The sequence below is a fragment of the Monodelphis domestica genome, chromosome 7, assembly GCF_027887165.1.
Source record: "Monodelphis domestica isolate mMonDom1 chromosome 7, mMonDom1.pri, whole genome shotgun sequence".
Classification (NCBI taxonomy): domain Eukaryota; kingdom Metazoa; phylum Chordata; class Mammalia; order Didelphimorphia; family Didelphidae; genus Monodelphis; species Monodelphis domestica.
This window is the reverse complement of record NC_077233.1, coordinates 1,261,135-1,283,093: the sequence shown is the minus strand read 5'-3', so window position 1 is coordinate 1,283,093 and position 21,959 is coordinate 1,261,135. Positions and strand designations below refer to the sequence as shown.

Below are 21,959 nucleotides of genomic sequence, written 5' to 3'. Positions count from 1 at the left end.
ATTTTGATTACATCAAATTAAAAAGATTTTGTACAAACAAAAGTAATGCATCCAAAATTAGAAGGGAAGCAACAAATTGGGAAACAATCTTCATTACAAAAACCTCTGACAAAGATCTAATTACTCAAAGTTATAATGAGCTAAACCAGTTGTACAAAAAATCAAGCCATTCTCCAACTGATAAATGGGCAAGGGACACGAATAGGCAATTTTCAGTTAAAGAAATCAAAACTATTAATGAACACATGAAAAAGTGTTCTAAATCTCTTATAATCAGGGAAATGCAAATCAAAACAACTCTGAGGTATCACCTCACACCTAGCAGACTGGCTAACATGACAGTAAAGGAAAGTAATGAATGTTGGAGGGGATGTGGCAAAGTCGGACATTAATGCATTGGTGGTGGAGTTGTGAATTGATCCAACCATTCTGGAGGGCAATTTGGAATTATGCCCAAAGGGCGCTAAAAGACTGTCTGCTCTTTGATCCAGCCATAGCACTGCTGGGTTTGTACCCCAAAGAGATAATGTACAAGAATATTCATAGCTGCGCTCTTTGTGGTGGCCAAACAATTGGAAAATGAGGGGATGCCCTTCATTGGGGAATGGCTGAACAAACTGTGGTATATGTTGGTGATGGAATACTACTGTGCCAAAAGGAATAATAAAGTGGAGGAAATCCATGGAGACTGGAACAACCTCCAGGAAGTGATGCAGAGCGAGAGGAGCAGAACCAGGAGAATATTGTACACAGAGACGGATACACTGTGGTACAATCGAGCGTAATGGACTTCTCTATTAGTGACAATGCAGTGATCCTGAACAACCTGGAGAGATCTAGGAGAAAGACACTATCCACATTCAGAGGAAAAACTGTGGGAGTAGAAACACCGAAGAAAAACAACTGCTTGACTACATGGGGAGGGGACATGACTGGGGATGTAGACTCTAAAGGAACAACCTAATGCAAACATCAACAACATGGAAATAGGTTCTGGTCAAGGACATATGCGAAACCCAGTGGAATTGCATGTTGGCTATGGGAAGGAGTGGGGGAGGGGAGGGAAAGAAAATGATTCTTGTAACCAAGGAATAATGCTCTAAATTGACTAATTAAATAAAATTTAAGAAAAAGAATAAAAGGACTACTTTAAATATTTTGGGGAAAAACAATAAAATCATATGAGAAAATGTTCCAAGTCCCTACTGATTAGAGAAAGGCAAATGAAAATAACTCTGAGATCCCATTTATCTGGTTGGTTAATGTGACTAAAAAGGACAATGATAAATGTGGGGAGGGATCTGGGAAAATTGGAACACAAAGGCACAGTTCACTAATGCTATGAACTGATCCAAACATTCTCCATCGTGGAGAGCAATTCGGAAGCAGGCCCAAAGGGCCACAAAACCTTGCAGCAATACCACAATGGGATCTGTATCCCAAAGAGATCAGAGAGAGGGGAAAAGGACCTACCTACACCAAAATATTTTAGCAGCCCTTTTTGTAATGGGAAAGAATTGGAAACTGAGGAGCTGCCCATCAGTTGGGGAAAGGATGAATAAGATGGAGTTTATGGCTGTAATGGAACACTATGGCACTGTAAGAAATGATGAACAAAACATGAGTTCAGAAAAACTTGGAAAGATTTCTGTGGACTGATGCAAAGGGAAGTGAGCAGAACCAGAAGAACAGTGCATCTGGTAACAGAAATAATGTGTGATGATCAGCTGTGAAAGATAAACTATTATCAGCAAAGCAAGTTTCCAAGATCCCCACAAAGGACTCCTGATGAAAAATGTCATCTGTAGCCAAAGGAGAAACTGTTGGGGTCTGAGTGAAGATCAAAGCATGCCCTCTTCCACTCTGTTTCCTTCATGAATTTTTTATTGTATGTGATATGTGTCTTCTGTCATGGCACGGGGAATATAGAAATATGTATTGCATGAAAGCACTGGTATAACCTATAGCAAACTATATACTACCTGGCTGGGGGAAGAGAGGGTGAGAGAGCAGCTGAATCACAAAATGTCAGAAAACAATTGTCCAAAATTATTTCTACATCTTATTGAAAACCATTTTAAAGAAAAAAGAGGTGATGTGACATAATGGAAAGGGCATGGCACCTATGGTCATAAAATCTTGGACTCAGATCCCATCTCAGACACTTATTTATGTATGAGCTGTGTGACCCTAGGTAAGTCATTTATCCTCTGTATTTCAATTTCCACAAATTTAAATGAGGAGGTTGCATTTGATGGTTTCCACGGGGCCTTATAATTCTCAGTCTAGAATCCTGTGATTATAGAGTTTGGGAATATTCTACAGAAACTCCCAATTTAAAAGATCTGGGTGGGAAGTCAGTCCCTGTGTGTTCTGGCCTTAGGGAGATCTGATTCTTTTGGATGCTTTTTCCCTCTGAGATTCTAGGATTCTGGTTCCTTCCGACTGGAGGAAGAATTGCCCTGTTGGTGCCCATTCATCTTCCCATTCTGGATTGTCAGCTTGCAGGGCACATCCCTGCACTGCAGGGTGAATGCTGCGGATCCTGGCGAGCATCACTGCCAGCTCTCATAACGATGTGTCTAAAGGATGCTGAGCTGGGCTCTCACTGGTGAAAATGGCTGGCCGTCCTCACAAGCCCAGTGAGCTTCGAGGCAAGTCCTTGCACTTTGGTTCTGAACGTGCGGCTCCCTTCCTTCTGCCGGGCAGCTTGCCCACCCCCAGAGCTGAGCCTGAATTCAGGGAATGGCAGCGGCTTTCAGGGGAGCCCGGCTTGTTTCTCTGGTCTGTGCTCCTCCAGAAGGTGACGATCCCGCGAAGGCCCTTCTCAGGCCCTTAGTCTTGGATGACGATCGCTCTCTGAGGCCTCACCAATTGGACGGGGTGTCCTCACACCCCCCAGGGCCACCCAGGGCCTCTTGAGTCACAGACCCAGTCATGGAAGTGCATGATGCCCAGTCGGTATACTGCTCACGTTCCTGGAACCCAGAAGACCACATGGGGGCGGGGGGCGGGGGGGAAGAGGAGCTCCCATTTAGAGCAGCCCCGATAGGCTGGGCTTGCCAAAGAGAAGCAGTCCTCTACTGATTTGTTCCTTCTTCCCGTCTGGCTGCCTCGATTCACGTTGTTGGCTTCCAGATGAGCAAAGCAGGAAGCCCCTTTTCCTCAAGTTGTCTTGAGGATCCTGTCTGGGTGGTCCCAGCAGAGAGAGCGCAGCCAAGGATCCGTGGGAGCCACTGCTGCCTCCAGTCTACTCAGGGATGCTCCGGGAAGGTTCCGAAGGGGCTTCTTCGCCACCTTCTCCCCCAGACCAATGGTACTGAAGGGCTGCTTCCCCTCAAGCCAGGCGCACTCCTGAGGCTCTCACCCAGTGTCTCTGCCCACATCATTTCACTGGCCAGCTTCCTCCACTGTGTCAGCAGTGCCTGGGCTTCTGGGAGCCGCAGGAGCCTGGGGAAGGCAATGGTGGCTTTTAATGGGCCTGAAAGGGCCAAGGCTTGGTCTTGCCTGCCAAACATCACCCCGTGGGATGGGTGCTCCTGTGTTCGCTTACTGCACGCTCAAAGTCTCCCAGTGCAGCCCTCGTCCTTGAACCGGAGGCGCTGTGAGGCCCTAGGACTAGCCTCTGTTGGCCTTCCTGGGATGGGCTCAAAAAGGTCGGCTTTCTTCTTTCTGTCCAGCCTTAGGGTGAAGAGTCACCGCTTTTAGGGACCAGGGTTGAGCCATCATGGAGCCGGCCTCTGCTCCAACTTTGCTCCCTGTCCATGGACATAATGGCTGCTCAGAAGAAACAACTCAAGGGGGCACCAATGAAGCCATGGGGGTGCTCTTGGACACAAAGGTTCTACACACACGACAGCACGGGGGAGGGGGAGCCAGACCGTGAGACCTTCAGAAACGCGGAGCTGCCCCACTGAAAGTAAACGACATGTCAGGGTAGGGAGCTAAGGGCTCTGGAGAACAGGGAAAGGCTACAACATGGCGGCCCTCCATTCCCTCTCTGGGGGAAGAAGCCCGAGCGCTATGCAGCTGTCCTCCTCAGTCATGTCCCTTCTTTGGAGTCTGCATGGACCCCGTGCGCCTCCAAACCAATAGCGCCTCAGTCCTGCCCAGAGTCTGCTGCTGGCCTTCAAGTAGGGCCATAAAGCCCAATGGTTTCCTCCCACTTCCTCATTGCAGCAGGAGGTGGCACATCTAAGAAGACACTCAGTGGACTCACCAGAGATCAGCTTGAGTTTGCCTTTCCTCAAAAGAATGAGGTCAGTGCGAGGCTGGGCAGCCTTCGCCCTTTGGGGCTCAGGCAGCAATGGTCTCAATTAAAGGGGGGGCAGCCACAGCCTGCCCATCCCCCAGTGGCATAGAGGGTAGTGCCAGTGCCAAGCCTCCAACCCAAGCTGCTCAGAGAGGCCAGTAGGTGGGTCAACTCCCCCAGCGTTCCCAGGGAGCACCAGGAGGGCACCAAAGGCCCAGGGCAAAGGACCTGCCCCAGGATGGCTCCCTTACTGGCTCCGCCCAGCGGGCAGCCCACACTTTGAGACAGCTGGGCAAGCCAAGCGTCCTCTCCTCAAGCTTGGCCTCCACGGCCACTCTAGCCTGCCAGCAAAGACTCCAGGACAGAGACTGCCTCCTCTCAGGGTCCTGCCCTCCTCCCTCCCCACCCGGCAGGCCACCTTCTCTGCTTTGGACTCTAGATGTGCCCCTTGGCCCAGGGTTCAGTGGGGGAAGGGCATCCCCTTCTCTTTGCCGCACCTGCCTGAGGCAGACGATCCAAGTCACCAGGAGTGGGTGGGTGAGAAGGAAGACAAAGGAAAAGCTTGAGGAGATGACAGCCTCCGTGGGGGAGGGCAGGAGCTGGCAGGGAATCGCTCCCACAGCCTGGATGGGATTGAAAGCTTGCAGAGGGGGAGAGAGCAACGGAGGCTCGCCCCCTCAGCTCCCAGCTGAGGTGACTGAAGCTCAGAGTGGAGCTGATGTGCCTGAGAGGGGGGCCACCGAGGTGCTGGGAGTCCAGAGGCAGGAGCCCCGCATCGTGCCCGCCCAGCCAGCCGAGCTCGGCCTCAGCAAGAGCCCAGACAGGTCCCGATTCAAGCTGGGAGACCTGGGGCCGTGGGGCACCCTGCCTCCAGAGTTCTTGCCCAAGATTTATTAGGGCTGCTCCGGGAGAGGGAAGGTGCCTTCCCCACCCTGCAGAAGGAAAAAGCCTGCTGATAGCTGACACTCATGCAAAGAGAAGAGAGGTCTAGGGGAGAGAGACCAGACCGAGAGAGGAGAAAGGAAAGGAAGGAGAGAAGGAAAGGGTGGGAGACAGAGAGGGAGAGAGACAGAGGGAGGGAGAGAGGAGAGAGACAGAGAGACAGAGAGAGAGACAGAGAGAGAGAGACAGAGAGAGAGACAGAGAGAGAGAGACAGAGAGAGAGAGACAGAGAGAGAGACCAGACCGAGAGAGGAGAAAGGAAAGGAAGGAGAGAAGGAAAGGGTGGGAGACAGAGAGGGAGAGAGACAGAGGGAGGGAGAGAGAGAGAGAGAGACAGAGAGAGACAGAGGGAGGGAGAGAGAGGGAGAGAGAGACGGAGACAGGGACAGAGACAGAGACAGAGAGACAGAGACAGAGACAGAGAGAGAGAGAAAGAGAGAGAGAGAGAGAGAGAGAGAGAGAGAGAGAGAGAGAGAGAGAGAGAGAGAGAGACAGAGAGAGAGACAGAGAGAGAGAGGGAGAGGGAGACAGAGAGACAGAGAGAGGAGAAAGGAAGGGGAGAAAGAAAGGGTGGGAGACAGAGAGGAGGACAGAAAAAGAGAGAGGGGGGAGAGAGAGAGGGACAGAGGGGGGGAAGGGAGGGGGACAGAGACAGAAATGGAAATAGAGAAACAGAGACAGGACAGAAAGAGCACAGGAATGTGCCAAGCACAAGGATAAGTAAGATACACAAAATAGAAAGACAAAGAGAAGCCGATCTTCTCGGTTCTGTTTAGATTGTAAGAATCTCAAGAACGTTTCATTGACAGGCGCATCTTTTAAGTCTGCAGAGTGGCAGAGCGGTACCGCCGAAATGCTCAGGCCCAGCTCCCCGCCCCCCCCCCCCCCCCCCCCCCCGCTCCCCTAACCCTGAACAACAGTGAGTGAGAAGAAAGCTCCACAGTCCCGGTCCCTGGAGGAGCCCTTTTCTGCGCAGAGCTGGGAGCTTCTGGACCTGCACATGGTGACACGCGCCCTGCCAAGCACAAGGAAGATGTGGAAGGCCTCGAGAGCGTATGTAGGTAAACCAAAGGTGAAGAGCCCTGCAGGGTGGCTGGGAGCAGTGAGTCAAGGAGCATTCCTCAAGCCTCTCTGTGCCCAGGACTGTGCTAATGACTGGAAGAAAGGCTCTCGCAGCCGCTGCAGCCACTGCAGCCACCTTCAGGATGCTGCTCGCTTTCTCAGGGGTTCAGGCGGGTTTTTCGTGGTTTCGCCTCAGAGGCTACACCTGCAGGAACCACCTTCCAAAGGCACGGCCAGCCACCAGGTCCCAATTACCAAAGCACAGGGTGGGTGCTGAGGGCCTCAACGTTCCCCCCTCCCCCCCCACTGTCTTGGTCTCACTCCACGGAGCACTGGAGAATCAACACTGTCAGCACAAGGAATAGGACCAGGGAACGCAGGGGAGCTCAGAGCCAGCAAATGAAACATCTGGGCCGCGTCAGCCTGAACTAGGGAGCCCCAGAGACCCCCAAACAAGGATGAGGTGGGAGCTCCGTGTGACTGCAGCCCGGCTCCGAAGGGAAGCATTTTGCTTTCTAGTCTGCACACACACACACACTCACACACTGAGTTTTGATCTACTAAAGAACATCGCAGAAGTACATTTCGTAAAGTCTGTGCATCCTGGGACAATGCATAACTCGTCCACCATGAGTCTGAGAAGGAAAAGAGTGAGGATGGTCTTGTCAGCACTGAAAAATAGGAACAACTGTTACTGACAAGAGGCACGTGGCACGTTGGCAATCAAAGCCCGGTAGAGGTCTAGACTCTTCAGAAAAAAGTCATCAAAGGGGAGGAAGTAAGAAAGTGGGAGATACGGGGTGGGGGAGAGACTGAAATGACTAAAGATCATAGGAAGAAGAAAACTCAGCTAAAAAACTTGAGTACAAATCAATGAATAAGTTAATTATTAATAATAAATAATAAATTTAAAAAATAATAAAAATAAAAATTAATAAGAATATTAATAACAGAAGAAATATGGCTTCTAGATCTTTTAAATGAGTCTACACATCTGTGAATAAATGTTGAAGAAAATAGGGAAAAGGAATGCATGCCTAATGAAGTAGAGGATTCTGTGGAGTTCAAGAAAGCATGGAACCACAGCACGATGTTTCTAATGGTTTAAGAGAGAAATGAGAATTGTAAAAGAAAAATTCACAAGCTTCACAGTAGACATAATTGGCAAAAAAAAATTTATAAAGAAAAAGAAAACTTTAATCCATGGTAGAAAATATCACCAAAGAAGCAAAAGAAACAACAATGAATTGGGATGGACATATATAGAAGTCAAGGACCATCTGAAAGAAGAGAAGCCAAAAAATAATACTTTTTTAAAATGTGATCTTTCTATAAGTAACATATACTGATCTCAAAAGACTTAAGGATTACAGAAGAAAACAACAAGTAAAAAAGCAAAAACACAAACAAATCTAGGAGGAGGGGAAAGCAGGGCCACCAAGATTTTCTTCTGTCCTCCAATGTACTGCTTGGAAGCATCAGACTATGGGGCTTGCCTTTGTCAGCACATCATCACCTCCCATTGGCACTTCTCTTGTCCTGGGAGCACCTACAAAGCCTCCATAGGTGAGACCTAGGATGATGAATGGTTCACAGCTTGTCGAAGGAAGATTGTCTTTATTGGAGAGGGGTGCATTGACTCTCCTAATCCTGATTTTGTAAAGGACATTCCCAATAGCCTTCATTGCACAGAGAAATGGTTCCTTTGTTTTTTAGAGAAATGGTTTCTTGCCAAGATAAATAAACATCTCTAATTTCTGGCCCCCAAAGGCTATGTCCTTACATCCAACCCCAAAACCAAACCCAATTCTTGCTGGTGCTCATTTTGTCCCATGCCTAAGTTTTACCTTGCCCAGAACATCAGCTGTCTCCAAAGCGTGATCATGAGTCACCCTAGCCTGAAAGCTTGGAAAAAGCTCAGCCTGATTTGCTATGAGAGAGCAAGAGGTGATCAAGGCCCGCAGAGGCAATGCCCTTCCCTCTGATGTGCTTCCCTTGTCTGCTTTCTTCTTGATAATCTCTTTGCCCATGTGTGTGGCAAGAATCCCACTTGAATCCCATGGTAAAAAGCTGAGCATGTTTGGGCAAAGCCAAGATGGAAGAGAAGGTAGACAGACAGAACTTCCTGATCTCTGCCAAATTGCCCCCCCCCCCCAGTAATTTTGATATAATGCCTCTAAATAAATTCTGCAGCAGCATAAGGCATTTTCAGAGCAAGTTAGTTTTGAAGGTCAGCAGGAGCAGCCTCTAGCACCAGGATCCATCTCAGCCAGCCAGCCCAGGCTTTAGGGGGCAGCCCAATCAGCAGCAAAGGCTTCCAGAGCTCTCAGCCATAGAAAGTAAGTGGGTCAGACCACTGGTCATAAGGAGATTATAAGAGTCCCTTTGCTGGCTCTGGGTTCGGTACTCTATTGCATTGCCCACAAACAGATTCAGGTTGCAGTCGGGGTAGCAGTCCCAAGGTGAGGAGGAGCCATAGCACATAACAGTGCTCGTGGCCATGGGGACCAGGGAACTCTGGATATAGTTTGAAGGTGGAAAAGAGTGTTTGAGGTTGCTCACAGACCAGAGCACAAGCCGGGAGTGCATTAAGCATATTTCTCCTCAGATCATACCACCTTGGAAGAACTGAAAACTTGTGGAGTCCCAGAGCTAGCTCTGAAGGCAGATGCACAAAGAACCCGACGCTTGGAACAGTGCTCCTTCACCACAGGCACGGAGTCCATTTGTAACAAATGTTTAAGTTAAAAGACAAAAAAAAGACTGGAAAATTAACAAAGAACAACAAAAAAGGAACTCAGCATAGAAAGTTGTTTTTCTGATAGGGAAGACTAAAACACAAACTCAGGAGAAGACAAACATCAAAACTACTGCATCCAAAGCTTTCCCTCCCTACCCCCACCCCAAAAATAGGAATTGCTCTTAAGCACAAAAAGAATTCCTAGCTCCTGGAGGAGCTAAAAAAGGACTTAAAAACATACAAAAGAAGGAGAAAAATTGGGAAAAGAAATGAGAGGGATGCAGGGAAATCATGAAAAAAGAGTTGGCATCTTGGCAAAGGGGGCACACAGAAATACTGAAGAAAATAATGTTTTAAAAATGGAATAGGCCAGTTGGTAAAAGAGGCACAATAACCCACTAAAGAGAATTCCTTATAAAAGCAGAATTGGCCAAATGGAAAAAGCTACAACACCAAGGGGAAGAAGTCCTTAGAAGGCAGAATTGGCCAGATGGAAAAAAAAGAGGCACAATAATTCACTGAGGAAAAGAACTTCTTAAAAAGTAGAATTAGTAAAATGGAAAAGAGGGTACAAAAGTTCACTGAAGAAAATAATTTCTTAAAAATTAGAACAGTGCAAGTACAAGCTAATGACTTCATGAGAGTCAATCCAACCTAGTCAAAAGAATTTAAAAATAGCAGAAAATGTGAAATTTTCATTGGCAAAACAACTGGCCTGGAATGTTGATCCAAGAGAAATAATCCAAGAATTATTTGCCTATCTGAAAGCCATTATCAAGAAAGAAGCTTAGATTCATCTTTCAAGAAATTATCAATTGCTCTGGTATTCTAGTACCAGAAAGTAAAATAGAAACTGAAAGAATTCATCAATACCTCTTGAAAGAATTCCCCAAAAGAAAACTCCCAGGAATGTTCCAGAACTCTCAAGGCTAGTAGAACATATTGTAAGCAGCCAAAAAGAAACAATTCAAATATCTCTGAGTCACAGTCAGGATGACACAGGATTTAGTAGCTTCTACATTAAAAGATTGGAGAGTCTGGAATAGGATATTCCAAAGGGCAAAGGAGCTTGGGCTACAATCAAGAATCACTTTTAAGCATTCCTGATGAAAAGACCAGAGCTGAATGGAAAATCTGACTCTCAAATATAAGACTCAAGAGAAGCACAACCGGTAAACATGAAAGAGGAATCAAAAGAGATTTAATAAGGTTAAACTGTTTATATCCCTACATGTACCTCCTAAGAACTTTATCATTTTTAGAATGGTTAGAAGGAGTATACATAGAGGATGATGGTCTGAATTGATGATGTGATGATATGTAAAACAATAAAATCAAAGGGTGAGAAAGAGTAAGGAAAGAGGGGAATAGAATTGGGCAAGTGATCATACATAAAAGAAGCATGAAAAGGCTTTACAGTGGAAGGGAAGAAGGGAAAGGGGAGGAGGAGAGCACTTGAACCTTATTCTCAACAGAATTGGCTCAAAGAGGAAAGAACATGCACACTCAATTTGGGAAGAGAAATCTATCTTAACCTTTAGGAAAACAGGAGAAGAAGGGAATAAGAGAATAGGGATGGGCTGACAGAAGAGAAAACAAATCGATGGAGGTAGTAGTCAGAAGCAAAATACTTTTGAAGATGGACAGAGGGAAAGGAAAGTAGGATAAATGGGGAGAATAGGATAGAGGTAATACACAATAATCATAATGGTGAAAAATGTTTCATAAATCTTTCTAATAAAGTTCTCATTTTCAAAAACATAAAGAAATTAGTCACCTGTCTAAGAATACGTCATTCCCCAATTGACAAATGGTCAAAGGATATGAACAGGCAGTTCTCAAAGTGATTCGAGCTATCTACAATCATGTGGAAAATGCTCTAAATAACTATTAACTAGAGAAAATGAAAATGGAAACCACTGTGAGGTGCTCTCCACAACTATCAGACTGGCCATTATGGTAGAAAAGGAAAATGACCAAACTTGAAGGGGATGTGGGAATATTGAGGCACAGATGCCCTGTTGGTGGAGTTGTGAGCTCCTTCAACCCTTCTAAAGAGCAGTTTGGATGTACAGCAAAGGGCTATAAAGTGGTACATACCCTGTGATCCAGCAAAACCAATACTAGATTTGTATCTCAAAGAGATAAAAAGAAAGGCAAAGGACTTATGCAAACAGAATATTTAAAGCAGGTCTTTTGGGGAGGACCAAGAATTGGAAAGCGAGGGGATACCCATCAACCGGGGAATGGCTGAATAAGTCACGGTATGTGGTTGTAATACAATACTTTGTGCTATTAGAAATGACAAGTAGGAAGATTTCCGAAAAACAACCCTGGAAAGACTTGCATGAACTGATGCAAAACGAAGCACCCAGATCCAGGAGGACTCGTACACGGTAAGTAACCGCAGTGTTGGGAGATGAACTACAGCTACTCTCTAGAGCAAAGGAAACGCTTTTCTGAAAACTTTTTGGCAAGTTCCTTTCCGCAGAGGGATTACTATGCACAAGCGCTGTGTGTGATTGCACATACAGAATCTGGGCCAGAGGCTTCCCTCGTGGCAAGGGAGAAGGGGAGAGAGGGAGAGAACTTGACACTCGGAACTTTAAGAATGTAGATGTTAAAAATGTCTTTTGTGCAATTGGAGAAAAAGTAAAACATCAATTAAAAAATGAGCGTGGAGAAAGCTCGGCACTTGGGCGATGACTGATACGGACCCAAAGGAATGACAACACTCGTGTTGGTGCTTACCACATGCCTCGCTCTTCACTGGTGGGCCTTCAGGCTGGCCAGGCGCGCTACTCCTCCTCACTGAGTCAAGCCATTTGGGATGGGACCCAGAAAGTTCTTAAGGAATAGAAGTTTGAATTCTGCGGGATTGTCCCTGCTGACATCTAGCCAGCAGGCAGAGCCCGAGGCCTCCCCTAGCTTTCTCTGTGCCCTCAGGCAAGTCACCTAACCCCTGGTTGCTCTCCCGTGTCACCTGAAGGGGAGTTGGCGAGCTCTGCCCCTCCTTGAGTTCTGGATGTCTGCCCATCCGGTGAGGGAAACCAGTCAGAGCTCTGCGACTCTGCAAATGACTGTTCTGAGATTATGTCAGAAAGAGAAGGTTTGGGCCCCCCTGGGCCCCCCACTCTACAAGTGTTAGGAATGGGGCCATTGAGCTCCGTTTCTGCCAGTTTGTCGTTTTTGTTTTTCCTTCCTCCATGCCAGTGTGGGCCTGCCAGACCTCTGTCACTCCATCTGTGGGGAGGGGCCACTATTGGCTCAGGAGAGATCAGGGACTCCGATGGACCCTCCAGCAGGTTCCCTGGAGCTGCAGCCGTATCAGATCCCCAGCGCTGCTCCAGCCTGCTCCCACCCTTTAAGGATTCTTCTGCAGCTTTTCAGGGGAGACGCAGTCCCAGGCCAAGGGCTTTCCTAGGCTGGCTCTTCCTGTACTTTCTTCTCCCCCAGCTATGTTCCTGGGTTCCCAGGGCAGGAAGCAGAGCCAGATGGACTACTGAGTCAGCGATTTCTTCAAGTGCCCCGGCTTCAGAGCAGCTCCCCAAAGACAAAGGAGCTGCCACCAGCCCTTTATTTTGGGATGGGGTCATTGAAAAACAGCCGAGGAGAAGCTCTGGACTTCCTGGCTTATGTGACAAGCGGCCCTTCCTGTGACCTTGCACGAGTTGGGAGCCCATCCACAGGCCCGTCCAGGGGAGACCTCGGCCCTCCCTCCCTTCCCCTCGCCTGTCCTCCCCTAACCCCCCTGCATGGAGCCTCTGGTCATCCTGGCTCAAGCCGCTTATCTGAGAAGAAGCCGGCTCAGACCCGGCAGGAATCAGCCGACAAAGCACGCCATCGCCGTGATTTCTGCCATGCTGCGGGCGTTCCTGCCACGAGGGAGCCCCTCGGTAGCTTGTTTTGGGAGAGGAAGGAAGAGGACCCGCGAGACCTTGATGGAGTCCAGGGCAGGTCGGGAGTTGGTTGGGGGCTTTCCTATTGGGTCTGGCGTGCTCGGATGTGGGAGGGCTGATCCGGGCTCCTTAGAGGAGTCCTTCGACCCGTCTGCACTGTCTGTGTCTGTGGCAATGGCCTGCGCCTCTAGGTGGGCGTCAGCTTCGTTAGATCAGACACCAAGTAGCAGGGCTCCCGGGAGACCTCTCGGACACTCGCATAGAGCACTGGGCACTGCGGAAATCTGGCCCGAAAGAAAGGAGGGAGAAAGGAGCAGAGAAGGAGGGAGGGAGAGGAAGAAATGGGGACAGGAGAAGGGAGAGGGGAGAATCGGAGGAAGGGAAGCGGCGGGGGGACGTCTGGAGGAAACTCCATTTGTTATCCCCTCCTCCCCCTCCATTTCCAGGCAGCTCATTTCCTTGCGGAATGTCCCTCCAGAGACTCCAGAAAGCGAGTCACACGGGGTGAGGGGGCGGCACTTGGGCTGCTTTCTGCACCAATCAGAAAAGGGATGGATGCGTTCTTGGCTCCCATAACATCCAGATCAGCTTCTAGCATGACCCAGTTTCCATCTGCTTTGCCGACAAGCAGGTGAGTCACACACATTTGGTGCACCGAGCTGGGAAAGGGGATGCCAAAATGTCCACGTGTGTCCGTCCCTCTGTCCAGATCGATTTGCTGTGACTGTATGTGTGTCCGTGCATACACGCCTACAGAGCACCGTGCACTGTCCGTGCAGAGATCCCTGCTCAGCAGCACCTTCTCCTGGGCCTCCTCCTCTCCTCCTGCAGCTTCCTGCCTCCACTGGGTTCCAGAGCAGCCTGAACTGGCCCCTTGGCTCCTTCCCTCTCCCTCCACAGCTGCCTGCCTCCCTCCAGGACACTCCCTTCTCTCGGGCCCACCCAGCCCAACCCAACACAGCCACGCAACAGGATACCACAAAACCAGACGAATGGACCACAACAGGGTGGACGTGCCTCACGCACACATACGTGTGCCTGTAATTCACTGGAGCTCGCACCCGGCCAGTCTTCATCTTTTATCCCATCTGACAGCTTTGAATGAGCTGAAGTTCTATAGCATCCACGTGAGGCAGCATAACTTTGGGTTGGGACACAATGAATGGAGGGCCTTTAAAGGGAGACAGAATCTCATCCCACCTCTTACTTTAGCCAGGGAGGAAACCGAGGCCCAGGAACAGACTGTTTAAAGGAGAGGCTGGGAAGAGGGCGAGAAGTCCAGGTCCTGTGGCCTGAGGGTCAAGTCTGGTCATTCGATGACTTAGAGAGAGAGATGAACTGGCCCCACAAGGCCCCTGACAGCCAGCCCTGCCCTGCCAAGATAGGGCTCCCCGGCCCCCTGGAGGCCCTCCTCTCCATCCTCTCTGTCTTGGGTAACCTACTCTCTCCTCATCCATGAGGCACAATTCAACACCACTCCAAGTGAATCCTGTAAGCTCGGAGCCCTGCTTTGGCTCCTCAAGAGTAGTTAAATATCGTGAGTGCATTACCCAATGTGAGAGGAATAGCTCATGTGTAGGGCCTGTATATGCACATACATACATGCGTGTACATGTGTTATGAGCCTCTCCTAGTATGAGATCACGCCATCCCCTTGTATATAAAAAAGTTCTGGTTGCTAAATATGTGGCCTCTTTCCAAGAACATCATTCGTAAGGCAGACAGAGTTACTTACACTGTTTTGGCCAGAAGGAAGCTCAGAGCCTGTGGGTGGGTCTCCCGGAGGCAACAGGCCTTCCCCCCTCCAGTCCATCCTCCATTTAGCTGCCTTAGTCTGAGTGGGTCACCTCCCTACTCGATAAACTCCACTGGCTTCCTTTCCCCTCCAGACAAATAGCAAATCCTCTTCCTTCCCCAGACCTGCTCTAGCTTTCTCTTCTTCTCCTGCCTCTCCGTGCACTGAGAATCTAGTGCCCCTGGCCTCCACCTGTCCACTCTGGGTGTTCTCATTGGCTAGCTGGCCTGAACTGTCTCCCTCCCCCTCTCGGTCTTGGCTCAAAGTTCGCCTTCTCCTAGAAGGCTCTCCTGTTCCCTGCCCTGTTAGTGCCTTCCCTCTGCTCATCCCCTCTGATAGGGCTGTCTCCAGGTTGGCTGTACAGAGCTCTGTGCACGTTGTCTCCTCTGAGACTGGAAGCCCCGCCAGGATACGGACGGTTTCTTGTTTTCTACCTCCAGCACTTAGCACATAGCGGCACATGGCAGGCACTTAGTAGGCCTGCTAACTGACTTTCTCAAGGCATCTCTCTTCATTGGTCTTATCAAATGATTTTGCTAATGTTTCTTTATGAAATAAATGCAATTCTAGCAAGAAGGCAATTCCTCCTTTCCTTTCTCTGTTTCTCCAAACTCCATGTAGCCGGATGGATGGATGGATGGATGGATGGATGGATGGATGGATGGATGGATGGATGGATGAGTGGATGGATGGATGCATGGATGCATGGATGCATGGATGCATGGATAGATGGCTGCATGGATGCATGGATGGATGGATGAGTGGATGCATGGATGCATGGATGCATGGCTGCATGGATGCTGGTTCAGCTGGTTCCCACAAGGTCCCTCTACTCTCTGGAGATGAGCACTACATAGAATGACCATGGTAACAGTAATCGTGCATTTCTCTCCTTCTCAAGAGGACAGTAAGGATGTCTATACCATATTGTCTGTTGGATGGCTTTTGAAATAGGAGTGAATTTCCATTTGCCCTAGAGATCATGTGCTTCTATTGCAATGCTCTCTGAATCATGGATCCCTCAAGACCCCAGCTGGTCACAAAGAGCTCAGACTCACTGTAATGAAGTCAGTCACAATTGCTCTTGTTCCTCCCTCCCTTCCCCCTTCTCCACGTACTTGAACTCCTAGGAGGGTGGTGGGTTCTCCACATCTGCAGCCCCTGATTCCAAAGCACTCCTGGTAAAATTGTCTTTGGGGTATATGGTGGATAGAAATATGTCTGAGTTCAAGACCTGGGCAGGATGACTAAATCACTGGAAAAAGCAAGTTCAACCAATCAAGGGATTTCTCACCCAGCCAGATCTCCTGAGCCCTTTTGCAACATCATACTGGAAAGCTGCTGCACCCAGGCCCTAAAGGTGACTGCCCATCCATTCATGTTCCCAGGCCTTGTACTGGATCTCCACCATGCCGTCAAGGCCACAGACAAGGCTGAGTGAGTGCAGCAGACACTTTGTTCCCACTAATGCTGAGCAAAGACCCTTGACATTTGTCTTGCCTCTTGACGAGATACCACTTGTTTGCCCCTTGGGAAGAGCCAGTGATTTGTAACTGGGACCTCTTGCCCCTCTGCTGCAGCCATCAGCTGGAGTTAGAACACCCTCACTCTGGCCCCTGGTCCCAGAGAATCCTAACAAGACCTCAGCAGCAGACAAAGCCATCACTGCATGGCAGCCCAGCCAAGAAAGGAGGAGGAGAATGAACCACTTCAGCAGCTCTTGTCCAATGACAGCTGGTGGTCTTCATCTGGGCAGAATCAAAGGATCTGGCCATGGCTGTGAATGCTTACATGGGCAATAGGGACAAGGAGCTTCAAGGTCTAGGAAGTGAACAAACATCTGGCTTCCTAGGAAACTATTGGTCCTAGTGCCCATTGGTTGTGGTCAGTAGAGATCCCAAACCACAACCCAGATGCCAGCATCTCTCTGGGCTAAGGGGGAAGAGAATAGAGGGCACATCAGGGCAATTATTGCTGAGAGGTTGTGCCCTTCCCAAGGATGAGAGGGGAAGCCACATGGCATGGCCATCATAACCACAGATTTCAAGACAAGGAGACCACAGAACACCAAATAGAAGCAAGCACTAAAAGCAAAATGACCAACTCAAAGGTGTCAAATGATCTCAACCTGGACTCTCAGCTTGCCCATCAGCTTGGTGCCCGAGTCAAGACTCCTGACTCCAGACTCTTGGCTCTCCTGCCTTGGCAGAGGCGTCCATTCAGGCTTACTTCTGTTCTCCCACTGTCTACATTTCAGGCGAGGACAGGCATTTACTGATCAAGGGAGAAGCCCCTAACAAGGGGACAGCCAGCCTATGCCCAGGAGGTAGAAGAAAAGGGACTAACATAAAGGCTTTGCCTGAGAGGGCACTCAACAGGGCCAGGGGAGCAAGGCAAGCCTAAGTGAGCCACCTTCAGGGAAACTCCCAGGACTGGCAACCCAGTCAAGAGGGAAGGAAACCAAGGAGCTCTCCTAGAATTTAAGAAAGACACAGCCTTCAAGCTCTGCTGGTAAGAACACCATAGTTAGGTGGGCAGTGGGGAGAGATGAAGAACGGAGAGGGGAGACAAATGCACAGGCAAAGGCAGACCCCGAACCAGGGACAGCAGGCGAGGCTAGCTGGCCCAGCATTTCAAGGTTGTCCAGAGATTCACACACACTTAAAATGTTTGTGCTCTAGACATAGTATGTTAGAAAGCAAAATTCTCCTTAGGACTTGTGACGGTAGTGATTCGGGTTGGGAGATGAATTTGTCATTCTCGGAAATATGTGTTTACGTGTATGTGCACCTGTCATTCATCTGTATGGATAAGGCACAAAGTGCATGTATGCATAGTATTGTGCATACATGTGCACAGACAGATGCATTGTGTTTGTGTATTTGTTCAGCCTAGATATGTGGGGTCCCAGAGGTTTTTATGCAGTTGTACACCATTGAAGATGCCCCACTCTGAGCTTCCTGCTGCTCTAAGGCTTTTGGGATGGATGCCAGTATACAGACCCAAGGCCTCATCCCCACATCCCCATCATCAGTAACCCTTAGATGAATGCCCAGTGAGGCCACCAGGGACACCGCATGACATTTTCCCACTCCTTAAAGGAAAAAGACAAGGTCTTTCCCAGTATATGAGTTGAGAGTGGAGGAGAAGGAGAAGAAGCTTACAAAACAGCGGGCAGGAAGCATGGGGATGCATGGCTCCCAGTGGCACATGGTGTGTTATGGTGTAGCATAATGGGTTGTGACGAGTTCTCGTGGTGCATGATGGAACATGGCAAATTATGGCATAGTATGGTGGATGGAGCACATGGGTTGCGGTAGGTTTTGGTGGGGTATGAGGCAGCTAGATGACTCAGTGGATAGAACTTTGGGTCTGGGGTCAGGAAAACCTGATTTCAAATATGACCTTGGATGTCCATTATCTGGGTGGCCCTGGACAAGCCACTTCACCTCTCTTTGCCTTAATCTACTGGAGAAGGAAATGACAAACCAGCCCAGCCTCTTTGCCAAGAAAATCATCCATGGGGTCACAAAGAGTCACGTGTGGCAGATCAAAACAACATGGTGGAGTGGGGTGAGGGGCATGGGCAATGGGCAAGGGTGGTACTCACATTCTTGTGCTTCCTGTTTTGTTGATGATGACAGATTTTCCAGTTTGGTCCACATTGTGATCCATTCCAAAGTAAGCAGCCACTCGGTGTACCAGCATCCTCTGATAGGATGACATCTGAGGAAACTTTTTGTAATGGTTCCTACAAGAGCAGAACATAAAAGGGAAACTGAGCTCAGTATCAGGAGCTTCTGCAAGGCAGGTTATCATTGGGACCAAGAGTAGTAAACCCTTTGGGGGTCATCTTCCACCTGAGGCAGGCTTTCTCTCGGGGGATGGACTATCCCACGGTCTCCCTCCTTCCCTCTCTTCCTTTAAGGTCCAGCCCGAGCACCACCTTTGCAGGATGCCTGATCCCAACCAGGCTTCCTGACTGCTTACCCCCTGCACCTCCCCCACCACCTTGGACCTAAGGACTTGGTATGTAGTCTTCGGTTCCTCATTCTGCCTCTAATTTATCCACCCAACCATCATCTCTCCCATTAGCACGCAGTGAGTAGGAGCTGCTGCCTTGTCTTTGGGTCCCCAGCAACCAGCACAGAGAAGGAGGAGAAGTTTAGTAAATACAGCTAGACTGACTTATTGATGCGCTGATGAACAAAGCAACTAAGCCACAGTTAAGCCCCTTTGTTGTTTGGGCATAACATTCTGTGCCCTTGGGAGGCATTTTATTCCCCTTCTTGGCAAACCACAGAAAGTGAGGGGATAAAGCAGGCAAATGGCCATAAGGGCATCCTCAGACAAGGCAGAGAGAGACCTCAGGGAAGCCCCCTCCCACCCCTGGCACTGCCCAGGCCCAAGAGCAGCCCCTTCTGGAGGAGAATCAATGGGAAAAGAGGAACTTCTTTCAGACTCTGCCCACTGATCAATGGCCCCAGGAGGAGGAAGTGGCCCTCTTCCACTAAGCCCTACCTACCAACCCCAGCTCTTCTGTCAGCTCTGGGCCCAGAATGCACTATTCTCTCAGCTCTGCCCTTCTTGCACCCTCATTGGCTCTCAGTACCCACGCCCCCATCAGCCTTGCCCTGCCTGTCCCCACGTTGCCACAGGTGACGTTGGAGAGGTAGGAGAGGAAGTCCACGTACTTGTCATCACTAATGAAGTCCATGATTTCTTGTTCCATCTTCAACAGTATCATCCTGTCCCTGCAAAAGCCATCGTCAAAATGGGTTTGTCTTTTGCTGTGTCCGCCCTGAGGGTGCTCCCCCCTCGGCCCCCCAAAGAGCATTTCAACAATCCAACGAGCTGTCCCTGATCGCCCGCCATGTCCTCGGCCTTTGGTTTTCGTGCTGCCAGGCTGGAGTTTGCCCTGCCAATGTCCTCAGGAGATTCTGTGCCCCCTAACGCATGGTCGTGTGGATGGATGGGACATATGGCTCAGCCCCGGATGTTTAAAAATATTTCCGAGAAACCTTATGATGTCATCGGGCCTCCGGCACCCACACAGCCCTACTGGAACCAGATGGCATCATGGCACCAGGGCCACGCCCACTCCTCACTTGGCACTCCCCTCCTTTGTCAATGTGTCCAGGTCTATGGATAGCTGGGCAATCTCGGGGCAGAGCCCTCCATGAGGCAAGGAACACATGCCAATGTGAACCAAAGGAATGTGTGGGCAGGCAGGGAGGTCACTGGCCATCTTCAGGGTTTCCCCAACTCTTGGAAATTTGGTTCCAATTTCCCAGGAGAGCCCTGCCCAGGGGGAGCCCCCGTGAGCAACCATCCTGACCCCCCGCATGATTAGGACGTACCTGGGATTGTTCTTCAGGGTGGTGACCAGGAACTCGTGTAAGTCGATGCCTGTGGAATCTGTGTACTCCTGGCTGCAGTCTGAAAAAAGAGGCCGCGTGATTGGTGCCCCCACTTCTCCTCTCCCTACTCCAGGGGAAGCCAATGTGGAAAAGGGTGCTTGGAGAGGACGACACACAGCAAGCGATGGGGTGGCTTCAGGGGGACTCCGCCACGTGCCCTCTTATTGCCTACGGCCCATTGCAGCCAGGAGCTCCTACCACGCCAGGGTGACCAGTCTCCAAAGGAGAGATGGGCTCCTCCCCCGAGGCTACAAGGAAGGGGAAGCTGAGTCCTCAGGACGGTGGGTACAGGCGGCGTGGAGACGGCGCCGCCTCTGGCTTTGGGCTGAAATGCCTGGAAGGGCCGGGCCTCTGTGGGAATCCTAGCCTCTCCTGCCTCTGCTGACCCGAGGCCTCCTCGGACAATTCCCAGGATTCTGGGCTCCTTCTCCTCTCTGTGCCAACAGCATGTCATTCTGCATGTTGCATGCAGATGTTCTGCCCAGATGTGGGAAAGTGGCAGGGATCTGCCTCTCTACCTTGGCATGATGGGCACTGTGCCCACATATCCACGGGGGCACTCTAGTCCTGGCTGGCTGGAGAGCCTGGCATTGACCTGTGGCAGTATCCGCTGGGCGCCCAGAAAGGAGAAGAGGGTCCTTGTGCCAGGCAGCTCAGCTCCTCGGTGACACTGTCTCTCAACACCCCCCGTGGGGCATTTGGAATTCTGTGTGAATCACAGAATGCCTGGGCCTATCTCTGGACCTCCAATCTGTCCCGTGTGAGCCCTTGCACCTGGGGGTTCTCTCTCTAGAAGCCCCCCTTTGCTTCTCTTTTTACAACCATTTCTGGGTCTGGGTCTCTGGGGCAGCAGGACTCAGGATGCTGTCCCCTGTCCTCAGACCGCTTCCTTGGTGCTGACACGTCTGAGCCCCCAAGGGAGCCCAGAGGTGTCCCTAAGCCCCACCCTGGATGATGCCCATTATCTGGAGGAGCCTGGCTGTGCCCAGGAGGCTCAGGGGGGCACGCACGGGTCTATGCAGAAGCCCCAGAAGCCTTTGCACATTCACCTTTGGACAACATCCGGTTCTTGGCCTTTTCCCCGGTTTTCTCCCTCTCTTTGGCTTTCTCCTTCTCTCTTTCTCTCTCTGAGCCATCTTTACTGGCCTTGTCATCCTCTTGCAGGCTGGGCAGTCGGGAAAGCTGTAACTGAACTGATTCCTGTTGGGACAGAGAAGAGAAGGCTTTAGGGCCGATCCGGCCACGACCGCTCGCTTTCCCATTCTGGGACACCCCTTAAGGCCAGACAAAGAGAGGTCGGGAGTCTCCCAGGAAGCACTCTGGGTGCCCCGAGGGCTCCAGCTCTGCCTTCCCCAGGCGTGGCCACGTGCAGCAATGTGCCTCCGCTCCGCTCCCAAACACGCTTTCTCTGCAGCCTTATTTTTATCCAGGTAAGGAAAGTGCCTGAGTCACAAGGTGGCCCCACATCCCGGTGACGTCACGATAAGGGAGAGGCTCCCCGCCCCCCGGGCCCCTCCGCTGGCTAGGGCGACGCTGGCAGCAAACCTGCCCCCCCACAGACAGACGGACAGAGGGACGGAGGGGCAGCACAGACAGGAACGGGCAGATATGTGGGCCTCCCGAGCCGGCTGAAGCCCCCACCTAGCAAGGAGGACAGAGCCTCGCTCTCCTACCGGTGCCCCTTGGGGTTAGTCTAATTGTGGCCAGGGTCCCCAGCTTCCTCGGTTCCCAGCTACTGTACTTAGCTGACACCTGAGCAAAGCCCACAGACCAGGTCAGTACCCTGGACAAGCCTCTTTCTCTCCCTGCTGGATCTGAGGTGCCAGAAAGCTCCCAGGAAGGGGGCATC

General features: G+C 50.2%; 1 protein-coding gene across 17 annotated transcripts in view; it reads right to left on the bottom strand.

The window, feature by feature from the left end:
* The window catches only part of ARPP21 (cAMP regulated phosphoprotein 21), a 128,852-nt gene that overhangs the window by 52,619 nt on the left and 54,274 nt on the right, over positions 1 to 21,959 (bottom strand). For all 17 annotated transcript variants that reach the window (XM_056804012.1, XM_056804021.1, XM_056804004.1 and 14 more), the window contains 4 exons: positions 21,160 to 21,310; positions 20,051 to 20,129; positions 19,385 to 19,444; positions 18,301 to 18,441 (listed from right to left, as the gene is read on the bottom strand). In XM_056804012.1, the coding sequence (XP_056659990.1) occupies positions 18,301 to 18,441; positions 19,385 to 19,444; positions 20,051 to 20,129; positions 21,160 to 21,310 (431 nt within the window). The remainder of the gene's footprint in view (positions 1 to 18,300; positions 18,442 to 19,384; positions 19,445 to 20,050; positions 20,130 to 21,159; positions 21,311 to 21,959) is intronic.